The following is a 22,606-nucleotide window of genomic DNA, read 5'->3' as shown; positions in this document are numbered from 1 at the left end:
TTCCATTTGTGGGTTGAGTTTGTTTTTCTATAACCTTTCCACGTAAAATCCTTTTCTTAAGAAATTACTGTATCACTTTAGTACACTTTTATCTACGCTTCATTAAAACCTTGTTATCTCTGATTATTCACCATGCATGTCTTAAGCCAAGTTCTGTGCAGGTGGCACTGTGGGTTAAACCACAGAGCCTAGGGCTTGCCGATCAGAAGGTCGGCAGTTCGAATCCCTGCAACGGGGTGAGCGCTCGTTGCTCTGTCCCAGCTCTTGCCAACCTAGCAGTTCAAAAGCATGAAGTGCAAGTAGATAAATAGGTACCGCTCTGGCGGGAAGGTAAATGGCATTTCCATGCGCTGCTCTGGTTCGCCAGAAGCAGCTTAGTCATGCTGACCACATGACCCGGAAGTTGTACGCTGGCTCCTTTGGCCAATAAAGTGAGATGAACGCCGCAACCCCAGAGTCACCCACGACTGGACCTAACGGTCAGGGGTCCTTTAACTTTATGCTACTTTAAGTTGTTCTTGGGGAGACATGAGGGAAACTTTTAGGCCAATTGGTGATAAGTAGCTTGGCGGGGGGGGGGGTGTAACCCAATCACTTGCTGGTAGAGAGCCCTGAAACGGGGAGAGTGGGTGAACAGGAGCCATTGTGTTTGGCAGGATCTGCATCCCCATCACAGAACGGGACCCAAGGTGGCTAAATCATATGGGCACAGCATCCTAACTCCTACCTCAAGGCCAGTTCAGCTGCTACATCATTATGAATGCAACATCATCAGTTGGACTGTATAAGTATGCAGACTCCCAGCTGTGGAAGTAGAGAACTGCTAAGGAACCACAGTCTAAAGAACTGGACTCTATTCTACATCAAACTCAATATCAAACTGCCAGCTGTACAACAGAGCTAGGCTTATCTAACAACATATGGCTGCTGAGGTAGAACAATGAGATGAAGACACGGAAAATAAACTTGGAGACTCACTTTCAGCACTGTTTTGTTATCTGAGGAGGGAGTCCGTCCAGACCACAAGGCAAATTTGCAGGGATCTCCTTCCACATGCTCTGTCACTCCCAGCTCTGAGGTCTGTTAGGAAAGAGAGATGGTTGGGAAACACATTTTCTACAGATTTAGAACTGAGGCTAGAAAGAAACTCACATCTAGTATCATACTGCAATGGATATAACTTTATTGAATAGTGTTAAGCCTTTTCGGGTATCCTCTGCACATTGCTTCTCAAGTAAAGTAGAATAAAGCTAATCCTCATGGGATGTGGCACCAAACTGCTAGCATCTTCCAAATTTGGTACAAAGACATGCACACCTTATTTCCGCGCCCTTCATACTTAAAAAATAAGCCCATACAAACATTCATCCTAGTCTCAGCAAACATACCAGTAATTTGTTCTTGTAAACATATTTAGTGTGCCCTGCAGAATCTTTGATCTCTTTGCTGAAAACAAGAGAAATTTCAAAGAGAAACAAATGTCTCTCACGACCCTTCCGGATGAGAGATTTGGGGTCCCACACTTGAAAGGAATCTTGAAGGATCAGTTCTCCCTGAACATCCAGATTTTCATCAAATCCTACATATAAAACAAATCAGATCAAATGAAAAACATAAAGATCATGAAATGAAGTTGGTTTTAGACAAACTGATAAGACAGAGACTGAGAAATGAAACTTGTTCTCTAAAGAATTACCAAAAGTAAGGGAAGAGGACATATGTGTCATATCTATAAATGCCATGAAATTCTGTGCAGGTCCGAGATTGTGTCTGACCTCCTTGCCATATCAATCTTGTGTTCCACCACCGAGACCCCCTTTTCCTTCCCAAAAGAGGGATTCCATAAATGGGGTGAGGAAGCAATGACCCTTTGGAACTCTGATGCAAATACACACTTGCTAAAGTTGTACAAAACTACTGTACAGAACAAAAAATAGATTATGCAACAAGAGGGAAAGGGATTGGTGAAGATGTGCCGAGAAAGGAATGGGGTACTAGTTAAACTTGGACAAAATGTGGCAACTTCAAGGAGATATGTTGTGTGTTGAAAACAAAAACTTTTAAGAATGTGTGGCACAAGTTATAGACAGTCTCAAGTTCTTTCTTTCATTCTTTCTTTGGGAGCAGGAATCTGCAAAGTTACTTAGTAAAACCAAGTATCTGTAAATGCTGTTATCTATTTATCCATTCAAAAGAACGCTCACTTCTGCACTTACTGGCATATTCATGTATGTATGTATGTATGTATGTATGTATGTATGTATGTAGTAACATTCCTCTCCCTACTGTCAAAATCTGCTTACCTTCCAACATGCTAACATGCATGGCATCATTGGCTTTCTTGGGAACACTGAGCATCACTTCCAAACCATCCTTGAGTTCTCCCTTCCCTTCTTCACAGCATGTTAGAAGCTCCTGAAGAGAAACAGTAAACAAAACAAAACCCCATAAAAGATTGCTGCTTCCTTAATTTGCAGTCAGTAAGAACATTCAAATCAAGGTATTTGACACCTGGATGAGTGTGTATCTTGTCAGATGTAGATAATGTTGATATAATATCAATAACAAACACTAATTCTCCACTTTACTGAATAATAAAGTTAACTTCAGTACTGGGTATTATTATCACAATATTGCTTCAGCTCGTTTTCTCCTTTGTGACCCAACCATCTCTGAGCTCCACCCAGTGACTTTGCATGTGACCCATGCCATTTTGATAGTGACTTGCAGACGAGCAAACATGTGGGTTCCTGGAGAGATTATAGTGACTGCTATGCTCCTCCTCCAGTTCTGCTGCTGCCGCATTACCTGGGGTAAAGCTATGGTTTGGCTTAGCAGTATATCCAAACCCAGGCTTGTGGTTTGTCTTACTACAGACAACTATGGTTTGCTCTTGGTTTACAACTCATGCTTTGTTTAGAGGAAACAAACCACATGCTCAGGTTCAGATGTGATGCTAAGCCAAACCGTGGCTTAGCCCTGGGTAGCACAACAGAAGCAGGACCAGGAGAGGACAAGGAAGAAACGCAACATATATTATTATAACAATGAAAAACTTAATGATTCTCCAAGTCTGCTATCTAGTATCACAATGTACCTTGTAAGTGAAATCTAAGTTAGATTACTCAATCTGAGCTGGTGTGGGATTCACATTCCTCTCAGTTAGTGTAAAGGTAAAGGTAAAGGGACCCCTGACCATTAGGTCCAGTCGTGACCGACTCTGAGGTTGCGGCGCTCATCTCGCTTTATTGGCCGAGGGAGCCGGCGTACAGCCTCTGGGTCATGTGCCAGAGTAGCACACGGAAACGCCATTTACCTTCCCACCGGAGCGGTACCTATTTATCTACTTGCACTTTGACGTGCTTTCGAACTGCTAGGTGGGCAGGAGCTGGGACTGAACAACGGGAGCTCACCCTGTTGCAGGGATTCAAACTGCTGACCTTCTGATCAGCAAGTCCTAGGCTCTGTGGTTTAACCCACAGCGCAACCTGCGTCCCTCTCAGTTAGTGTACCATCAGTTAAATAAAGGCATATGCAAATAAGTATCATAAGAGTAGAAACAAATCACTGATGTACCTTCAATAAAAGCTGGTATTTGGTAATCCTCTGGACAGGTTTGATTAAGTATGAGGAAATGGAGTTGGCCAGACCATGCCTCTGCTGAATTTCCTTTTAAAAAGTCAAAACAAAACCACAGTTAAGTTAAACATATAAATAGAACATGATGAAAAAGTTCCTAGACTTAGTCAGTTTGAAAAGCAGTCACACATAATCAATTTTAGCTGCACAATACCTGGGCTGACCAGTTTTTTTTGAATAATTATTATGTGGTTACCTGATGGATAACAGTATATCCACAGAGAAATTTTATAACAGTTCTTGTGGTCATTGAGGGAGACCTTTCAATACAAATATGTCAGTTAAGGCTTTCCCAATAAAATAATAAATGGTTTGTTTTAAACAGATCTTTACTCCCATAAAAAGGTGACTTTTTCTTGATAATTAACATTAAAGCCTAGATTAATTTTAATATTTTGGCAGAGATGGTGGGGGAATCACTAAACCCCTTCTACATATGGAAATTTCGATTGCTTTTTAACTTGCAGGAACCCTTTGAGAATGGTTTACTAAATCTGAGTGAAATACAGCTCCAACAAAATTAATGGGGCATAATATGTATTGTTCCTTTTCTGTTCAGCAAACAATAGAAAGCCAGTTAAGTCTTCCTGATTCTCATCACAATCCGTAGACATAGGAGAGTTCTCCCTGTCTTCTTCAAATTGCTCCTAAACTGAAGTGCTTTGTTTCTGTGTAGTGTATCTAAACAAAGATGTGCAGTGACACAATTTAAAATTTCCCGGAACAAAAGTGTTTGGCACTGCTCAAGTTATGACAGAGCAGGACAAGGGAGTTTGTTATGAAATCAATAAGGCCTAACTCCTGACTCCCCCTCTCCTATTTTAGCAAAACCATGTTCTTAAGGGGTGATTACAAAAGGTAACAAGGCCAGGCCCACCCTGGACTGCAGTGCATGTAGCATGAGCCCACCCTGGACTGCTCATGCATGTAGCATGAGCTACTGCAGTGCATGTAGCAAGAACAAGCAACAGCTGTTCTCAGAGGAAGGTGCAACTTTGATATTGTATAGTTCCAATCTGGAGAAATCAGGAAGCAGCAAGAATCCACCTATGTGTTAAGAGAGTTGCTGAGTAAAGACAGTCAGCTCTGCTTCATTTCCAAGGCACAACGTAATGCTTTAGTAAATGATGCTCTGTTTTGCCCCATGACTGATTACTGTAAGAATTACTATAAGGATATGTACAAAAACTAGTGTGTCAATTGTAACTTCTGATAAAAAGTTTCTCCTCACACTGAGAAAACTTAGTTGGCCGTGGCTTCTCAGAGCATGTGGCATGGATAATGAAAGCCTTGCATGTAGTCACAAGTTACAATCTATACATGGGTTTCTTATTAATTTCAATTGCATATAGGGTTACATATAGCGTACAGTGCATGTGCAGGAGAAAGCTTTCAGCTCAAGGGCCACATTCCCCATGGGTAAACATCTGGAGGCCACATGCCAGCAGGAGGGAATAAAGCAAAAGTAGGTGGGGGTGGAACCACATACACACCCTATTCACATCCCTTTCACACCCATCCTTCCACACAAATACACATTTGGGTGCATGCTTTTGTATAACATTCAGCTTTCCCTGTTCCAGATTCTCCAGATTCATCTTATCAGGCTACTCCTTCCTACAGTTCAGGGCGACAGGAGTTTTGCTCTCCTTCCCTTCCACCCTCTTCATCTCAGTCTCTGTGTCTCTCTGCCCACCCCATCTCTGTGTATTATCTCTCGCTTTTTCAAGTAGCCCTATGCTATTTGTCTTTTATATCAAGCTGGGCTCTCTGTCCCCAGTGGGACAATGACAACAGAAAGCTTTCTTTCAATCAATCTAACAACAACAGGGCGGTGTGTGAGAGAGAAATCTGAAGTCTGATTTTGCTTATGTTGGTTGTGACTGAGGGACATGAAACAACTCTGATTGGGATAATTATTGCTTTGGGATAAGTGGGAGGCAGCAATAATGGACAAGTGCCTCTGAACATACCCAAGTGCTTTTTGGAAGAAGTCGAGAGCTGCAGAAAACTCCCTGGAGCATCCAAGCACTTCTGAGTGCAGGCAAGAATGCCAGAGGAAGAATGGAAAGGCACAGACACTTCTTTGAATATACAAGTGCTTCCAAGCATGGAGGCTGTTGACTTACTTTGGCAGGCATTGGTATGAGGGTTTGGGCCTATGCTGATGAGGGTATAGGGCTTGAAGGAGAGGGTGCTAGGATTAATAGAAAGGCTGTGAGTGCTGGATGTGCCCCCTGGGCCCCTGGTTCTCCATCCTTAATATAGTGCTTCTTTTGTTTAGTTCAGTAATCCTTTCAACTGTGCAAAGTAGACCCAAGTTATCATTCTCTGAGAGATCATGTTTTCTCATAGGACACCCACTGAGCGCTTCCCTGTTTCGTTACACAAACTGTAAGTACCTTCCATACAGAAACTGTGTGCAACAAGTGAAGGGGCCCTAATTAGTCCAGTTTCCCTGATGCTTTTGAACCTAGTTGCACAGAATGAGATGGCACTATTCCTTATACCTGTGTAGGGAGTGCAGCTCTCACATGGATGGGCAAGCAAACATGCATGTGAAGCCACATTCAATTTGTGAATGAATTTTGGCTCATTGGGAACGGAGCAGATGAATGCAGTCCTTATCACTGGTTTGTTTTTGTTTTATTATGTATTATGTATTCTCATTTTGTATTTTTGTGTTGTGAACTGTCCTGTGATGTTCCAATGAAGGGTGGTATACAAATTCTAATAATAATAATAATAATAATAATAATAATAATAATAATAATAATAATAATATGGTACCACCACCTGCTAAAATGAGCATCCAGCTGCCCTGTAGGCACAGGTGGGCTGGGTTGAAGAGGGATCCTGCTGAGCCCCTTGGCTTCCTGACCAGTGCCCAGTCTGTCTGACCACTGGCATCAGGCCTGGGCATCAGGCCTCACAGAGAGCAGCAGTACGCTGACAGTGATCCCAGGACACACAGACATGGTTTCCAAACACACTGTTGTCCTACCCAATGCTGCCCCAAACTGTATCCCCCATCTTGCTGTGAAATACACACTCTCATCATGGCCCAGTCTCCTCAACTGCATCCTGATCAGGATTAACCTGCATCCTTGATATGGTCCCTACCTGGCCATTGGATGCTGTGTGTGGAGGCACACAGTATATGTGATCTTTAGAGGAATGGTACATAAATTTACTAAATAAATAAGTCACAGGTAAGCTGTCTTCTGGTTCAGCCATGTTAAAGCAGGAGAAGCCACAATGCCCTGCAGGCTGGATTCAGATAATTTTAGTGGAAGGAGGCCTCCACAGCGCACTCTTTGTGCACTTTGCCTGGGTTATGCCCAGTATTGTTGGCTTTTAATCTATCTTGTGCCAGATTTTCAATGTTAGTTTAGACTGCTGTCAGCTCACACTAAAAAAAAATAAAAAATCAGTTCTAAGTATAAGGCCAGAATTAGACAAGAAGATATCTGAAAATGTTCCCAGAGGACCTAATTTCCACCATAATGTTCCCCATCTCTGATTTTCTGCTGCCCTCCTTCTGAAAATGACACCTGAAGAGGTGCCAAATCAAGCAAGGAACATTTTGCAGTCTTTTTGCATGATTGGATGACTATGTGAGCAGCTATGACAAAGTACAGTCAGGCTAACTCTCCAAAATGCACAAAAAGTCAGCTACTTTTTCTTCCTGTTGCTTTTCAGGAAAAGGGATTTTCTAGCCTAGAAACTGAAAAAGAGAAAGGAAAAATCTACCACTCATTTGCAAAACATAAATGGGATAAAACATCAACCTTTTTTTGTATTAAGCATCATCAGAATATTTCCAACCAGCATAGCGCAGCTGGGCTAGAAAAGCTTAGCCAGGCAAATGCATTCTAATCTGTGTCAATACCCTGTTAAACATGTAAATCTGCTGAAATGTTACATCCCTTCCAGAAACCTTTGAGTAGGCAAGAATGCCACCTGCTGGTTCATATATTTAACTATCACACAGATTTTCACCAAAGGGACAGGGATAATTCTAAAAGAGACTCCTATGGGACGCTGCCCAATTAAAAAGAATAATACTCTCTCCACCTTTCTTTTTCCTTAACTCACTTGAAAATGTTCTAAACAATGAGCTAAAAAGAGAAAATGTAATCAAGGGCGTGTAATGAGGCGAGTCATATAAGACTTTAACAGCTGCATCTAGGTGGAAAGACTGCCAAGGGATGATATTTGTAATTTGAGATGTTCAATTTAGGACTAGATTAACCATTATGCTAAGTAGAGCAGGGACCCAGCCAAACTGGAGTCCTACCTATAGCGCAAGCTGAGAGTGGTTCTGTGCAGTAAAAAAGGCTATCCCCTCTTAGTTTTTGGTTCCTGAAAAACTGCCTTGGCTCAGAGCAAAGAAAGCAGTGGTTGACAGGGGATTTTCATTGGGTAAACAGCATTTGGAAAAAGAGTTAACCTTCATTCCACAGTGCTGCTGTCCTAATCTGGAATGGGTTCCTTGTGGCTGTTATGTCAGGCCTGGTCGTTGTCCTCTTCAGATCACCACACGAACGCTTCTTGTTCTCTTATAACTTTTTATTGCGTATTAACAAAACAATCTTATAAACGGTTCTTAACTATTATTCCTCAGAGTCACTTATTTCGGATACCTTCTGAGCTCTGCTTCTCCGTGACCAGCCAGTCTCAAAATGGCGAAGGCGCCTTTCCCTTTGCTTTCCCGCTCTTTTTCTAACCTTCTGGCTAGAGCTGGCTTGTATCTCCCCTCCTCCGAATCTGAGCTAGAACTTAACCCTTGCCTTTCCTGTGAACAGCCAGTCCCTCCCTGTTGTTCCTCTTGCTCTCTTCTATTAGATTCACTGCTCTCCTTGGGGAATGCTTTCTCCCTCTGATAAACTGGAAACTTCTAACTCTTCCCTGACATGTTATCTGCTGAAAAGAAGGCAGAACCAGTCACAGATCTCTAATGTTTCACCTAGTTGGCCCTAAAAATTGTTTAAATTAAACAATATTCATTTCTCCCCCCAGAGTTTTAAATTTATATGTATTTTTAATACACACAGTCTCAAATATTAGGGGTAATTTTGAATCCTATTACTAAAATGTAGGTAGCACAATCCAAATTTTAGCAAAAAGCCCCAAATCACTGCCATTAGAATTTGAAATTTTTCACTCAAATTTGAGTTGGCCATTGAATTTACACTTCTATTAATGGAATCAGACCAGAATACAAAGAGCTGTATGGGAAAATTAAAATGTACCACTAGTGCATCAGGGCTTTGGAGACTTCAGGAGAGCAGATTTAATCTAAACTCCTGGCCAATAGCAATGGGTTTGATGAAGTGGCATAACCACCACCACTTGCACAGTCCTTCCACACAAACTGGCCAGGACAGAAGGTTTTGCTGCAGCAGCTCTCAGGCTGAAACACCAAAGAGGTCTGGATTGGGTCCACTGAGATAGATAAACCACAAGCCCAGGGTCAGACATACAGTAATGCTAAGCAACCCATGGCACAGCTCCAGGTAGTGCAGCAGTAGGACTGGGGAAGGCGCTAAACAGTCACAATGTTTACTACAAGTATGCACATACTTGCATGTTCATATTTAGCCATGGTTTGGCTTATTGCTGTGTGTGAGCTGGGCCAGTGCAGTTCTAATTTCTCAGTGGCAGCCAGGAGAAAATGAGATGAGAGGGAAACCGAGGCAGCCATCAAGTGACTGCTGCATGGTATCTAATACCACAAGCGCGAAAAACTCTCATATAACCAACAAGCCTCCAAAGTGGATGGCCATTGCAACAGCAAAAGAGCAGCACAGGTTATTGTCTAATCTGACATAGAAAAACAATAAACACTTACATCGAAGAATGTTCCTGCATGTTCTAGGATTAGCTGGCTGGAGTCAGGCTTGTTTTTACAGTAGGTAACATACATCTGAAATTTATCTGCCTGTGAAAATAAATGCCAAGAGGGGGGAAAGGCAACATAATCAAGAGTTGTACTTGCACCATTTCCGATTCAACTTCCACAGAATAAATGAATACTTAATGCCTGTCCCCTCTAATTAGAAATGTACTGCAAATGAAAGGAACAATAAAAAGTATAACAGAGTATGTTAGACTAATAGAAAAAAATCTGCAAGAAAATCATGATTGCCTTTCCTATTAATTAAATGTGTGTCCTTTTGAAAATTTTATCTATAGTGCCCACTGACATATCTCAGTGTCTATTTAAAAGTCCTTTTTGCCACAGAAATATATCTTGCACAATATATAAGATGAGGTTCTTAGAAATAATTAAATTAGGAAGTGTAATTTTCTAAAAATTGAAATATAAATGTTGCTGTTACCTATGGTACTGTACACCTTAAAAATTCTGGATCTCTCTTAAACTTGTACTTAGTACATAGAAGTTATTTGATCAAAACAAATCTATATTAGCAGATGAAGCCTGGAATTTCACAATTTTAAGTTGCATTTGTGTTATATTGATCTGATTGTCCATTGGCAGAAGTCTGGTGCCCTGTGATGATTTGCAACCTTTTGCAAATAGCGGACTTATTAGATGGCTGAAATTAATGTTTGAGGAAAACTGTCTATAAAGGTTCAATTACCATTCAGCAAGGTACTGCCTGAAGAACTGCACAGTCCACTACTTTGGCCTACTTAAAGCTACTCAGTCCCTGTTACAAATGATCAAGACATCCATTAATAAATGGTGCTATGTTAAGACTCATTACCCAGGTGACAAAGCAATGACCCACATCTTCAGGGAGTTGTTCATATTTTTCCAGTTCTTTCAGAAAAATGCTGAAAAAGTAAGAGAGAGGACTCTGGTTATAATATGCTTGCCCTACCTGCACCCCAACCAACCTGATACAAGATATTAAAGAGTGTACACCCTCCAATGCTATTTGGTTGAGTGACTCAGGGGAACATCACAACCACCTAGTAGAAGCAGGTGCTGGAGGATGGAAAATGCTTTCATATATTTCACAGTAAAAAGGACCCTCCAAATTCATCTCAAATGTTGCTGCAAATCTGTCAGTAGATTACAGATGTGCAAACCTCAACCTCTGACATTTCAATCTTAAAGAAATTATTTCACTTCCCCTTGAAATTCCTACAAACTTGATTCAGTTTCCATAATCCCTGACCACTGTGTGTTCTGGGTGGGACTGATGGAAGTTGTGGAGACCAACAACTCATGTGTTCCCTATCCTTGCTATAGATGTTTCAGCTGAGCAGGACCTTTCAAATTCACTTTGATTTTTTCTTTATGAGACATTCAGTAGCAACTCTTCTTTTAGTACAGAATTAGTCTGTACAGAATTAGTCACATTTCATGGTAGGTGAATGGTTGGTTACCTTATCCACATAGCAGACCACACATGCCTGGCTGTAATACTTAGCATAATTGCCATGCCAATTTCCTTATTATGTAGAGCATGAGTTTCAAAGTTGGGACTAGATATTCCTGAACTGTCTTATTTCTGGTGTAGAAACACTTGGCACAACTGGAAAGATCCTCATGGGGAACCATGCTAGACATTGTAGGTCTGAGCCGAAGAGTGGGGAGTGTCATCGCACAGAACATGTCTCCAGCCTGCATAAGCAGGTAGGCCAGGGCTGCCCAATATTTCTCATGTTAAAATCTATAGCACAGTTATTTTCCTCCTCCATAGCTCAGCACCTGTTTTTGCCACACATTAGCCCACTCCTGCAAATTGTTTGACACTTCATAATCAATTATATATGAAGCTATGAACGAGCATTGGGACTGAGCACTCCTCTCCATGTCCCTCCTCTGCTCTCTCTCAGGGCACACTGGTTTCAGCATGAAGATCCTGGCTTGTTCTTGTTATGTCTGAACCAGGGAACTGTAGCTTACTGTTAAATAATAAGCCAGGGTCTATCCACCAGATCCAGTGTGTGATGCCGGAGGAGAGGAGCACTTGGCTTCAATGCTGGTTCCTGGCTTTGCAAAACAGGGTAAGCTTCCAAAAGGGTACCTTTCTCAAAGTGTTGAAGAATACGTACTTATTATGAAAGTCATAAATCTCCTGGATGTTGCCAAAAATTATGTGCTCTTTGTTAAGAATCCCTGGGGGTATCTCCTCTACGCCACTTGTCATTTCCCAAAGATAGGTCTAGAAGACAACAGCAGTTCTTAAACACAGAGAAGAAGTGCACAACAAAAGAAAAGATCTAGTTTTCTTGCCAAAGGCACAGAATATCTCAGAAAACATGGAGCTTTAAGCTAAAAGATAATAATAAAAACCAACACAACTAATAAACCAAAACAATTAATGTGGATGTTTAAGTGATAAGAAATATCTCAACAAATTTAAAGATAGATGCTTTGATGTTCAGACACACCTTCAGCTAGTTCAAAGGTTCAGTTACCATAACCTTTTCTTTCTTTCCTTTTTTTTTTTTTGCTATGCATACAAAACCTTTTTCTGAGGTCCAAACTGAACGTTAGCTTTTTGTCTTCGCACACAAATTAATAATAATAATTACATTTCTTACCCACGCTTCACCACAAACAATTTAAAAATATAACATTAAAAGCTGTCTATTACTTATGGTGTTGCATGTATACAGCAAGAGTAATATATCAGTTTAGAACACATACATTGCACCCACCTTCCATTCTACCTGTAGAAAATATCGAAGGCGTTTGCATTTTCAGATTGTTGAAACACAAACATCATGAACCAGCCTGCACAGTACAGCAAACCTCCACACAGGTCTCATCTACTATTACATCCAGGCAAGTTTATAATCCTTGAAAACCCTGCCGTAACTGAAGACCACAACACCACATCATGGTGGTAGTTATTATGACCACCAGCCATCAGAAACAGTACAGCGTCTTTATAAACATACCTCTAAACATTCATGTAAATCCCTGACATAGGCCTTCTCAGTCTGAAGCAGTTCAGCCATGATGAATCTAGGAGAAATGCATGGGAGTAAATCTGTATATTAAACACGAACTTCGTAAGAAAGAAAGAAAAATACTTTCAATGTTACGTAGACCAATGCTATGGATATTTGCTGAAAGTAAGTGTACAGAATATTGTAGTTGTTATCTTTCTGGGCTGCCTAAATTATACATTGTAAATGAAAGAATAAAATATTGTTTATGTGACCATCTCATCATGTATTATAACATTTTAAGGTCATGGGTTCAAGCCCCACATTGGACAAAAGATTCCTGCATTGCAGGGGGTTGGACTAGATGACCCTTGTGGTCCCTTCCAACTTAACAATTCTATCATTTCCAAATTAGAAAAGCATTCATGTTAAGGGATGGAGGGATTACAAACTGGAAGTGTGGGGAATGCTTCATGCATGCAATAAGCAAGTGTGGACACTATTCTGCTTTCTCCAGTTTTTTGTAATGTATGAAAAGAGAACTTAAGTATCTCCTCTATGATGTAGTAATCAGCCTGGGACTGGTGATATCCAGTCAAATCTACGCTAAGCCACAAAGCACACTGGGTGACATTGGATTGCGCCAGACACTATCTCAGTTTAAGTTATCTCACAGAATTGCTGCAGAGATAAAATTGGGGAAAGGAAATTGTGTATACTGCCTTGAGCTCTTTGGAGGAAAAGTGAGATATACTTTATGTTTCCTTGTATAAGACATCCCTATGTCTAAGACGCCGCCTACTTTTGGGGACCCCAAATTTAGAAAATGGGCATATGCACTATCTGTGTATAAGATGACCCCAGATTTTTAACCTTATTTTAAAGTAAAAAAAACCCAGTCTTATACACGTAAAAGTACGGCAAGTGTTAATAAGTAAATAAAATGTAATTCCTCAAGCCATTTCTCCCTTCCCATCAGTTTACATTAGTTCTTCGTTTCTAGCATATTTGTATTTTCTCCCTGATTATGGAAATACATTTAGAATGTATCATATCATGTTTGAAGATTTATGTATTGTAGCCATCTCTGCATTTTTATGTAATTTGCATAATACTTGCATAATTCAATAAATTTCTAGAATCAAGTATAAATGTTGTTAATCTTGTTGTGGTTATTGTTGGAGGTATTGGTTGGTTGCTCGAGAGCAATCAAGCAATATGCCTCAATAGTCTGTTCTAAAGCTTTCTTATTGGTGGTAAAAACCTTTAGAATGCAGAGCGCCTCTTTTCCATGTCTTGCTCATTCACTGGCAGAATCTGAGAGTGGGCAGTCCTTAAATCTTCTCCAGCAGAGTAGATTCTTGACCCCCAGTCTGTGCCTCCCCTCTCTGCACAAAAGCTTACTGCGCAAGGAAGGCCTGGGTAATGGGGGACCACCCTCCTCCCCGCTTTGCTCAGGCAAGGTGTCCTGGCACCGCCTCGCCTCCTCCAAGCCCTGCACCTCCTCCCCACTAGAGCCATGGCTGCCTTCCTCCGCTGAGGAAGTGCTGCTTCCCACAATCTCTGGGGGCTCTCTGTAATCAATCCACCTTTTCCCCTCTTGCTCCTGAGCCAATGGCAGTTCCCTGACAGTTATATAAATATGAGTTTCTATCTTGATAAATAAGAATAAATTAGCATTTAGTTACACACACATAGAGAGAAAAAACAATTATGTTTTTAATTTATCAGGCATGGACTTATCCCACATATCTTACTTCTCTCCAAACTCTGGTCTTTTGTTTGCATAACATTCCTGCAAGGATATCTCACCTGCCTCACAAATAGGTGGGCTTGGTGAATTGTTCACATGGAACTGCTGCTGTTTGTCATTCATGTGCTATGTTTTGTGAGGTGCCCATTTCCCACCACTTACTCTTTCTTTCTGGCTGACTTCCTTTTTTCTTCATTAGCTTCGTGATTGGCATCACGCAGCTTGACTTCGCGATCTGACAGACTTGCTGGAATGATGTCTAATTCCAGGTCCTTGTTATCCTGAAAAAGAGTAGTGTCTTGGATTTAAAACACATTTCTATGCTTTGTAAAAGTAAGCATAACTACAAAGTGAAAGAAAAGGCTATAGGACTGGAAGAAAAGAAAAAGAAAAAGAAACAAACAGCTGCACATACAGATCTACCAATGACTGGCTAAATGCATCACATATTTGGCAGGTGGTAGGAGGGTTTCAGTCCTTTCCCCCAACCAATTTTCTAGGCTTCGTCAGTAACCCTTCCTCTCATTTGACTTCAGGAAGGGGATGACTTTCCTCATGGGAATCCTGGGACACATCAGTGGTGGCAGCAAGCAGACACATTTTGTCTGCTCTGCAATATTGCCTCTGAGGGTTGTACTCTACTTTCCCCAAATGACAGCATTTGCTCAAATTTCATAAATGATATTTATTTGGCACATTTTTATTGCATTATTCATTCAAATGAACCAGATCTGAATAAAAACACTGGCTTTGACCCCTGTGAGTAGAAGCACACTTTTGCTTGCACTAGGTAAGTGCCCCATTTTGCCAATCCCCTCTTTCTGCTGCAGTCAGCTTCATGGCATCCCATCCTATTCCAGAAGGCCTCCCAATCTTCAGGAGCAGATTTTTAGGAGCCAAAATGGCCATAGCAAGAAGGTGAAGGTGACTGTCAGAGGAACTCACATATGGAAATTAGGATCCAATCCCTCTTTCTCACTTGAATGGTTCTGAAGTGAATTTTTGAGGCAATAATTAAAAGTTAACATTGCCCTGGCTTATACATGGTAACCTAAATCCGCTCTTCACATGTCCTGCTGGCCGTAACAGAATGGGCTGCAAAACAGTAGATTTACCCAGAATAGCAACCATTTAGCTCTGTGGGACTCAAGTCAAACATGTACATACACAAGGCCAGTGCCAGAAACATGAAAAGCCTTGTAACAGGCCATGTGCAGCCCAGTAAAGTCAGCAGCTTTTCACAAGTAGCACCAGCTAGGAATTAATTACAGATTAATCATTGATTTGCCCTGCTATTTTGAATGAATTACCATTTTGTCTTATGTTGACTGATCATCATCTACATGAATTTATACCTGGAAGTCTACTTGATTACTCCTTATAGCAACTTCCTGGGCACCCAACCAATCATTTCCCTGTCATCTTGTCTAGCCTTTGTGTCACAAAGGAACAAATTTGTGTCACAAAATCCACACCTAGTGTGCTCTGTGTTATGCCACTGCAAGCTAAGGCTGGCTATGTAATGCATGAAAGTATTTTCACATATGACAGTTCTAATTCCTCTTAGGTTTTTTCATTTGTTTAAAGTATGTCAGCAAAACATGTGACTTACAGTACCTCTGTATTGATTCCAAGAGCTTTTTCCAAAGAGTAGCGGTATTTCCCCATCCTCAGTGAAAAGTCCCGATAGCGTTTGTCGACGGTGGTAACCCATTTCCTAATTTCAGTGGCATGAGTATGCCCTTTCTCTACAAAGCTATCAGCCAGCTGAATGAGAAGCTTCACTTTCTCCTTGGTTTGCTGCCCAAAAGAGTTTTCCTTGGTTATCATATCTTCCATGGACATTTTGTTCAATTTTCATTCACATAATAACCATATGGACCTCGTATTCTTCACAAGCATTACTAACACAAAATGTTCCTGAGATCTTTGGAGACATAGTGTAGGTGGAGTGCAATCTTTTCATTTATTATCTAAAATGGTTCTGAATTTCCCACTGCCACTCACTACTACTCAATGGAACTTAGTTGTTACAGGTTACAATACTTTGCAGAATTGTTTGGTTCTGAAGCAATCTTTCAAAAGTGGTAATGTGAGCAGAGAGTAATAGCACCATTCTGCTTATGGGTGTTAATTTTGACCTGCTTGGTCAGAATTTCTCTTCAAATGGACACTGCGGCAGACAGGAATGGAACTTGTCAGGAAGAGATGAGCATGGGGATGTGGGTACAAAGTGATAGCAGGGAGACTGCAGAGCTTGATGTCCCCAAACAGGCAGATATTGGAATTTAGAAAATAAGGGCAGAATATTCTGAGGTCATTCTGAAGTTTGGTAGTTCTTTAGAAATAATTAATATCATTGGTCAGTATACAAGAGAACTCTGAAACTAGCTCCATTAGCAAAAGGGGGCTTCAGAGTTGTTTTCCTCAAGAAATTGTTCTCCATGCCACGTCACAAGCTCCTTTTGGATTTGAAGTGAGTTTTAAAAGACGTTTGTGATAATGCATGGAGTGAGCTTCCAAAGGAAAACAGGCCCCTTCTGTAAGCCTCAGTCTGCAATCCTATATACACTCAATGGGACTTGACACACATAAGATTGCATTCTTAGTATTTTTTTTGGATCTCAGCCATAGAGTTCAAAATGGGGGGGGGGTGCATTTATAACATTCAGAGCTATTAAATATAGCATGTTATACATTTATTTAGTAATAAATGATGCATGTAGATAAGTAATAGTGTAACTGAGACTAAATCCTGTGAGTTGTATACATTTACTACATTTCCTTAACTGAAACTACCAAAGGAAGCTCATGAAATTATAAAATCAATAGTAGGGTTTACCTTGGCTGGTACTTTGAATTCTCCATATTCTTTCAGAAGTTCCTGAGTTTCTTCTGCTGATTCCCCCGTAGAGTTGTGAGTAGAAAGATAATACTCTCCTGTTTCCTGAATCCAGTCTAAGGCCTACAAATGGGAGGGTGGGGGACCAAATGAACAAAAACAAGGTGACTTGCTTTCACCCATGCAACCAGTTCTCATTGGCATATTTCAAAATTAATTATTCAAGTTCTTTTGCAGTTGAAGAGCACCACTATCCCTCAGAAAAGAAGAAGCCTGAAAAGCAGGCCTCAAATTCAAGTCTAACAACACTTTACACAGTAAACAAGCAAGCAAAATGTAGAACAGTAGGGACTGATTGTCCACTGCCTTGAATTTTATGTGGTCACAGACATTTACACACAATATATTTTTCCTTGCATCTGGTAAAGCAGGCGTGAGCTCACAATAGCTGAAGAGGTAATAATTTGTTAGTCTTTAAGGTGTTATGAGACTCCTTGCTTGATCTTGACTGTAGTAGTCTTACAAGACTTCAGACCAGAGATCACTGCAGTGCAGACGCAGTGTGAGAGGTTGCCAATGTTAGGCTTCTCGTCACATCTGCCTCCCCCCACCCCCCGGGTATATTGGCTCACCCTTCTTCTCCATCTACTGAAACAAGGAGAACTTCTGTTTTGCCCTACAACAGATGAGGTCTGAGACCAACTGCTAGGAGACCCAGGAAAGAAACAGGTGGGAGCAGTTAACAATTTCTCCCACAGCATTCAGCATGTACAAGGCAAAATGTTTATTTCTGGTTTGCAGTCTGGCAGCTTTATTCAGGCCAATGGCCTATCCAGCTCACACTGTCAGTTTCAACTAATGTCAGGTTTCAAACTAACTCTCCAGGGTCATTACCAGTGTTGGCTGATGCAAAGGATTGAACATGGCATCTCATAACAAAAAGTTTTCCAATCTTGATTGATGCGAAGGATTGAACATGGGGTCTCATAATGCAAAGTCTGCAGTCCCTGAGATACAACCCTTCCCACAACTAATCTATTACACAGTCCATTATTACCTGTCAGCCGTAACAACAGAACAAGAGGGGAAAGCAGAGTTTTATTAAGCTACCTGCTTAGCACTACGCTCAAAGACCACATACTGCTGGCACTGATCTAATCGCCGTTTCTTCAAGGTCCAGAAGTGAAGAACTCTGTTCTCTCTCTGCAGCAGCTCACTCAGAATGGCTGCGGAGAAAAGGAGAATGGTCGTTACCCTCAGTGGCTCAGTGCAATGCAAATTCAACTTGCTACTCCATCACAGTGATATAAGCTCCCTAGCACTTCAGAGTCAACTGAAAAAAAAACAAAATAGCAGAGAGTGGGCAGTGCTTAACACAAGGGGCTCACTAAGGGTGTGTGGACAAAAATTAACAGAAAAAATATTATATTCCCAACACATAGATACAGATACAGTGCAGAGCACTTCAGACCACACTGTTCAAAGCCCAAGCCACAGGAGTGGGGGAACAATTACAAGTCATACAGCTGACAACAGTTTAGATACCCAGTCATTAAATGTATCCTCATAAATGCAGAAGGAACAAGCACCATGCCTTGGCGCCAATAGTGGCCAGACTCACAAATGTCTACCTTGTACTTCCCACACTCACCTGCTCACTTATACAACATTTATTTGGAGCACAGTCAATGATGTCTTAGGCCTGGGGTGAACATACTATACTAAAACAAAAGGTATTTGACGATTCTGCTATTCTATTCCAGAGAGGCATCTCTTTTTTTGTTCAATGGTATTACAATTTTAGGTCACCAAAGCCTCCCCTAAAATCAGTCCTATGAATTTTTCAGAATGCTCAGCTCACATTATTGATTTCTTAGAATTGAAACTCTGAAAAGTGGGCTGCAAGAGGTTCTTGTGGTACATATCCTTGAGCTGTCTCTAGACTCACAAATGAAACATTCCAACGGGATTCTTTTGAGGTACAAGCAAGGACCAGTCCAGGACATTTTGGTGGCTAAGGGGGCAAATTCAACTCATATTCTGGTTCACTAATTAATAGGGAGGATTATCAACAGATTCTTCTGTGCAAGCTTCAGTTAAATAAATTTCTATGGGGCGAGTGAAAGAGAATGTCCCAGCTTTTTCTGTCTGTCACAGCCAAGCTTACTAATTAAGGCAATAATTAGTAACTAATTAAGTGTATATCCCCTACAATGGTCTATTGATATTGGTTTTTTGTTTTAATCCTGAATCACAGAATCATAAGCGTTGGAAGGGACCCTAGGGTCATTTAGTCCAACCTTATGCAATGCAGGAATCTCAACTGCAGTCCCCATTTGAAACCATACTGGACCCAGCTTAGTTTTGTAAATGTGGTAGTATTTTTACTTTTATGGTGTTATTGGTTGGTTTTTATATTGTTGTAAACTGCTGTGTTATATTTTTATGATACAGTGGTATAGAAATATATTTATAAAAATAATAAGAGGACCTATGTCCACTGTGTAAAGTAGCCTCCTCTCCTTGCTTGCCTCCTCATAGGAAAGATCTTATGTCTTAAAATGGCAATGTGAGAGGCTGCCTAAAGTTTATGTCTGTTGCTTAACATGTATAAACAGTTCCATATATTTTAGTAAGCCTTCTCCCTAAAACTGTATCTTAAGAACCCAGCTTAATTGTGTGTGCATTTTTTTTAAAAAAAGATACTCATGTATACGAGTGCAGACTCTTTTTTTGAGTTCTTGAGCAATATTAACCAAAGAAATATAGATTTTTAAAGTACAGATTTTATGTTAGGCAGCAGCATTTTCAACCCCTTTAGTGATAGCAACTGTATGGCGCACTCAGTATCAAACTACATAATTATTATTGCCCTCCACTGTCATTGATCTGTTCTTTTCTACAGCTCTAAAAGTAATCCAATCAGAGATGAAAAATGGCTTAGTTCTGCAGATTTACTTTAGTTCATTTTTATCAGCTCCTCACAGAATCAAGGAACAGATTAGCAACTGGTGGATTACAGCTACAAAAGAAAGCAGGGGATGCATCACCCCAGGCTCCTCCAAGAATGTATCATCACCACAGCAGCCCATGTTCATTTGAACATATGAAAGAGGCAAGCATAAGAAGGTCATTCTATTGGTCACTGTAGCTAAATAGCTAAGAAAGAGAAGCAGACATTGAACTCTGAGAAAAGTGACCACGTTGTGAATTTCAATTTTTGCTTGTCTTGGAAGAAGGGTGGTATGGAAGCCTGATTAATACTCTGCAATAGCTCCAAATGCCAAAAAACAAACAAACCCAGTATAATAACTTGTTCTGTCCTTGAATGTAGTATGAGACAGACACTTTCTGCCCACTGCTTCCTGAAGTGGAAGGAGTTAAGGGATTGTCCTTTCAAGCGAAGGAAATACTATTTACTGCAGCTCTTAGTAGCTAAACTGCCCACATTTTCAGTCTTTCTCCCCCCCACCACCACCCCAAATTAGATTAGTAATTAATTGCTTTCAGATTCCATAACTAAGCTCTGAATCAGATGGGATGGTTTCTCTTTTACACCTGTAGGCAGTCTGGAAATAAGAAGGAATCTGTATATGCACAGTAACCTTCCCCTTCCTACAAATCCATCACTGCTCTCCTCTTACCTCTTTTGCTTTTTTTAAAAAAATCAAATGACTACTAGGGCATCACTTAGATCATGGGTAGTAAAATGAGATAGTTTTAAAGAAGCTTGAACCTGCTATGATTTTAGTACCCACACCCTGACACAATTTGAAGTGGAGGCTTAAAGTATGGATTGATATGAGAGAAGCACGTGATAGGGGCAATAGAGAAAGGATCTTAATGACTACTACTTTAAAAAATACTCTAAACATACTAATAGGAGAAGTATTGCCTATAGATTTAATGGAATTTCTATTGTTCTAATGACAGGTGATGGCACACTGGTAAATTTATATGCAAAACACTTCATTAGATCCACTCCTAAGATTTCTGAGCCAGCGCAGAAATGAAAAAGATGCTGCCATTTTCATACCATCTGCTTGTATTCTAATCTTATTCTGTTCAGCAGAAAAGGTGCACCTGTAATTATTATGTGGCAAATTTAATCCGGTGTAAGGAAGCATCAGTGGTGAGCACAAGTGTCATCCATGGGTGTGTGGTACATTTCTAAAGCCAAGCTGCTATTCCATTAATGCATCTCCCCAACAAATACACTGACCTTTGACTTGTTGCTCAGGTCCCCTCGTATGGCTCACCCCCCCTGGCATGCTGACGTTGTTTCGGTGAATGTACTTGAGAAACACTTCTGCATTCCTTCGTGCTAGTGTGCAGGCCTGTGGGCAGTAAACAACACCCCCCACCCCCAAGCACAACAGTTACCCTTTTGACAAGTGAATCAGAAGAATAAAACACAGAGGAACCACTGAACTGTGACATGAGCTTCTTTTCTCATTTGACCTCTGAAGGATGTTGACGTGCATGAGAAAACACTGAGAAACTCAGACTGCAGTCACACACATCCATCATCTTGGGAATGGGTATGATATGAGAGAAAATGCTATGTGGAAAAAATTGGCTGATTCCAGTAGAAAAGCAAAAGCATAACACTGCTAGTGGGAGATTGTACATCTTGATCTTTATTCCAGAAGGTGATAGTTGATTTATTCTGGAATGCAGTCTTTAAAAAACACACCATTACATTATCTGTATGCAACTTTGAAAAGCAAAGGTGTTAAGAATTATTTAACATTTATATACAAGCTATGGCTTGCTGAGGTGAGGATCTAGGGATGCATGGAAGAAAGGCCAGTCATTTCTTGCCATTGCATTCCTGCAACAGAATATACAGTGGCCAGGAACTTGTCCTTATCCTTGCCATATCCTAGTCAGAACAATTGTTAATATACCACAGTACCATGTATCCCAGAGACAGCCAATGCGGTGTCTTCCAGATGACAGTGGACACTCCCAACAGCCCCAGCCAGCATGGCCAGTGATCAGAGATGGTGTGAGTTCTAATTCAGCAACATCTGGAGGGTACCACATTGTCCGTTCCCCTGGTCAACCCTGCCTGGCATCAGTTTTCATAAGTCAAAAGGTAGTGATCTTTTCCAGCTCTGAATTCCTTTTAACTAGCAGTTCCTGGAATTGAATCATACTACTGTCAACATGTAAATCATGTGCTTGACTACTGAGCTTTGAATTTTTCCTCCTACTGCAGCTACTTGAGCCAGATAAATGAGATCTCGGAGAAAGGGAAACAATAAGGGCAGGAACAAAAGATGCACCTTGAGTTCTTTACCCTTTCAATGTGAACTCTGCTTAGAAGACCAAGAGCAGAAGAAAACAGTTGTTCCTGTCCTCGCCGGCAGTTTAATCACCCCAACTCTCACACATGTTCTTCAGAAATTATGTAACCAAACACACATCTACCCAGAAACAAAACCAACTACTGATATCTGCTCAAAGCCACATTCTCTCATGCTTGGTTA

At 40.8% G+C, this 22,606-nt stretch overlaps 1 protein-coding gene and 1 long non-coding RNA gene across 18 annotated transcripts in view; one reads left to right on the top strand and one right to left on the bottom strand.

The window, feature by feature from the left end:
• Nucleotides 1–22,606, bottom strand: part of KALRN (kalirin RhoGEF kinase) — a 483,631-nt gene that overhangs the window by 120,807 nt on the left and 340,218 nt on the right. For all 16 annotated transcript variants that reach the window (XR_014171512.1, XM_081924435.1, XM_081924445.1 and 13 more), the window contains 13 exons: nt 21,334–21,448; nt 18,222–18,337; nt 17,112–17,234; nt 15,887–16,069; nt 14,432–14,550; nt 12,526–12,592; nt 11,674–11,783; nt 10,374–10,443; nt 9,494–9,583; nt 3,577–3,669; nt 2,304–2,415; nt 1,389–1,579; nt 979–1,080 (listed from right to left, as the gene is read on the bottom strand). Coding sequence is in view for 15 of the 16 variants with exons in the window: in XM_081924435.1 (XP_081780561.1) it covers nt 979–1,080; nt 1,389–1,579; nt 2,304–2,415; nt 3,577–3,669; nt 9,494–9,583; nt 10,374–10,443; nt 11,674–11,783; nt 12,526–12,592; nt 14,432–14,550; nt 15,887–16,069; nt 17,112–17,234; nt 18,222–18,337; nt 21,334–21,448 (1,491 nt within the window). In the remaining variant the exon portion in view is untranslated. The remainder of the gene's footprint in view (nt 1–978; nt 1,081–1,388; nt 1,580–2,303; nt 2,416–3,576; nt 3,670–9,493; nt 9,584–10,373; nt 10,444–11,673; nt 11,784–12,525; nt 12,593–14,431; nt 14,551–15,886; nt 16,070–17,111; nt 17,235–18,221; nt 18,338–21,333; nt 21,449–22,606) is intronic.
• On the top strand, nt 18,290–22,456 carry LOC309377898. Of its 2 annotated transcripts, XR_014171772.1 has the most exons (3): nt 18,290–18,378; nt 20,089–20,240; nt 22,349–22,456. It is a non-coding gene; the product is annotated as an uncharacterized lncRNA (long non-coding RNA). The 2 variants fall into 2 exon arrangements; XR_014171773.1 differs by lacking the exon at nt 22,349–22,456 and having other exon boundaries at nt 20,089–20,310.

This window comes from Podarcis melisellensis (genome assembly GCF_964234715.1).
Source record: "Podarcis melisellensis genome assembly, chromosome: 1".
In the NCBI taxonomy this organism is placed as follows: domain Eukaryota; kingdom Metazoa; phylum Chordata; class Lepidosauria; order Squamata; family Lacertidae; genus Podarcis; species Podarcis melisellensis.
Note: the sequence above shows the minus strand (reverse complement) of the source record. Positions and strands in the feature narration are given on the sequence as shown.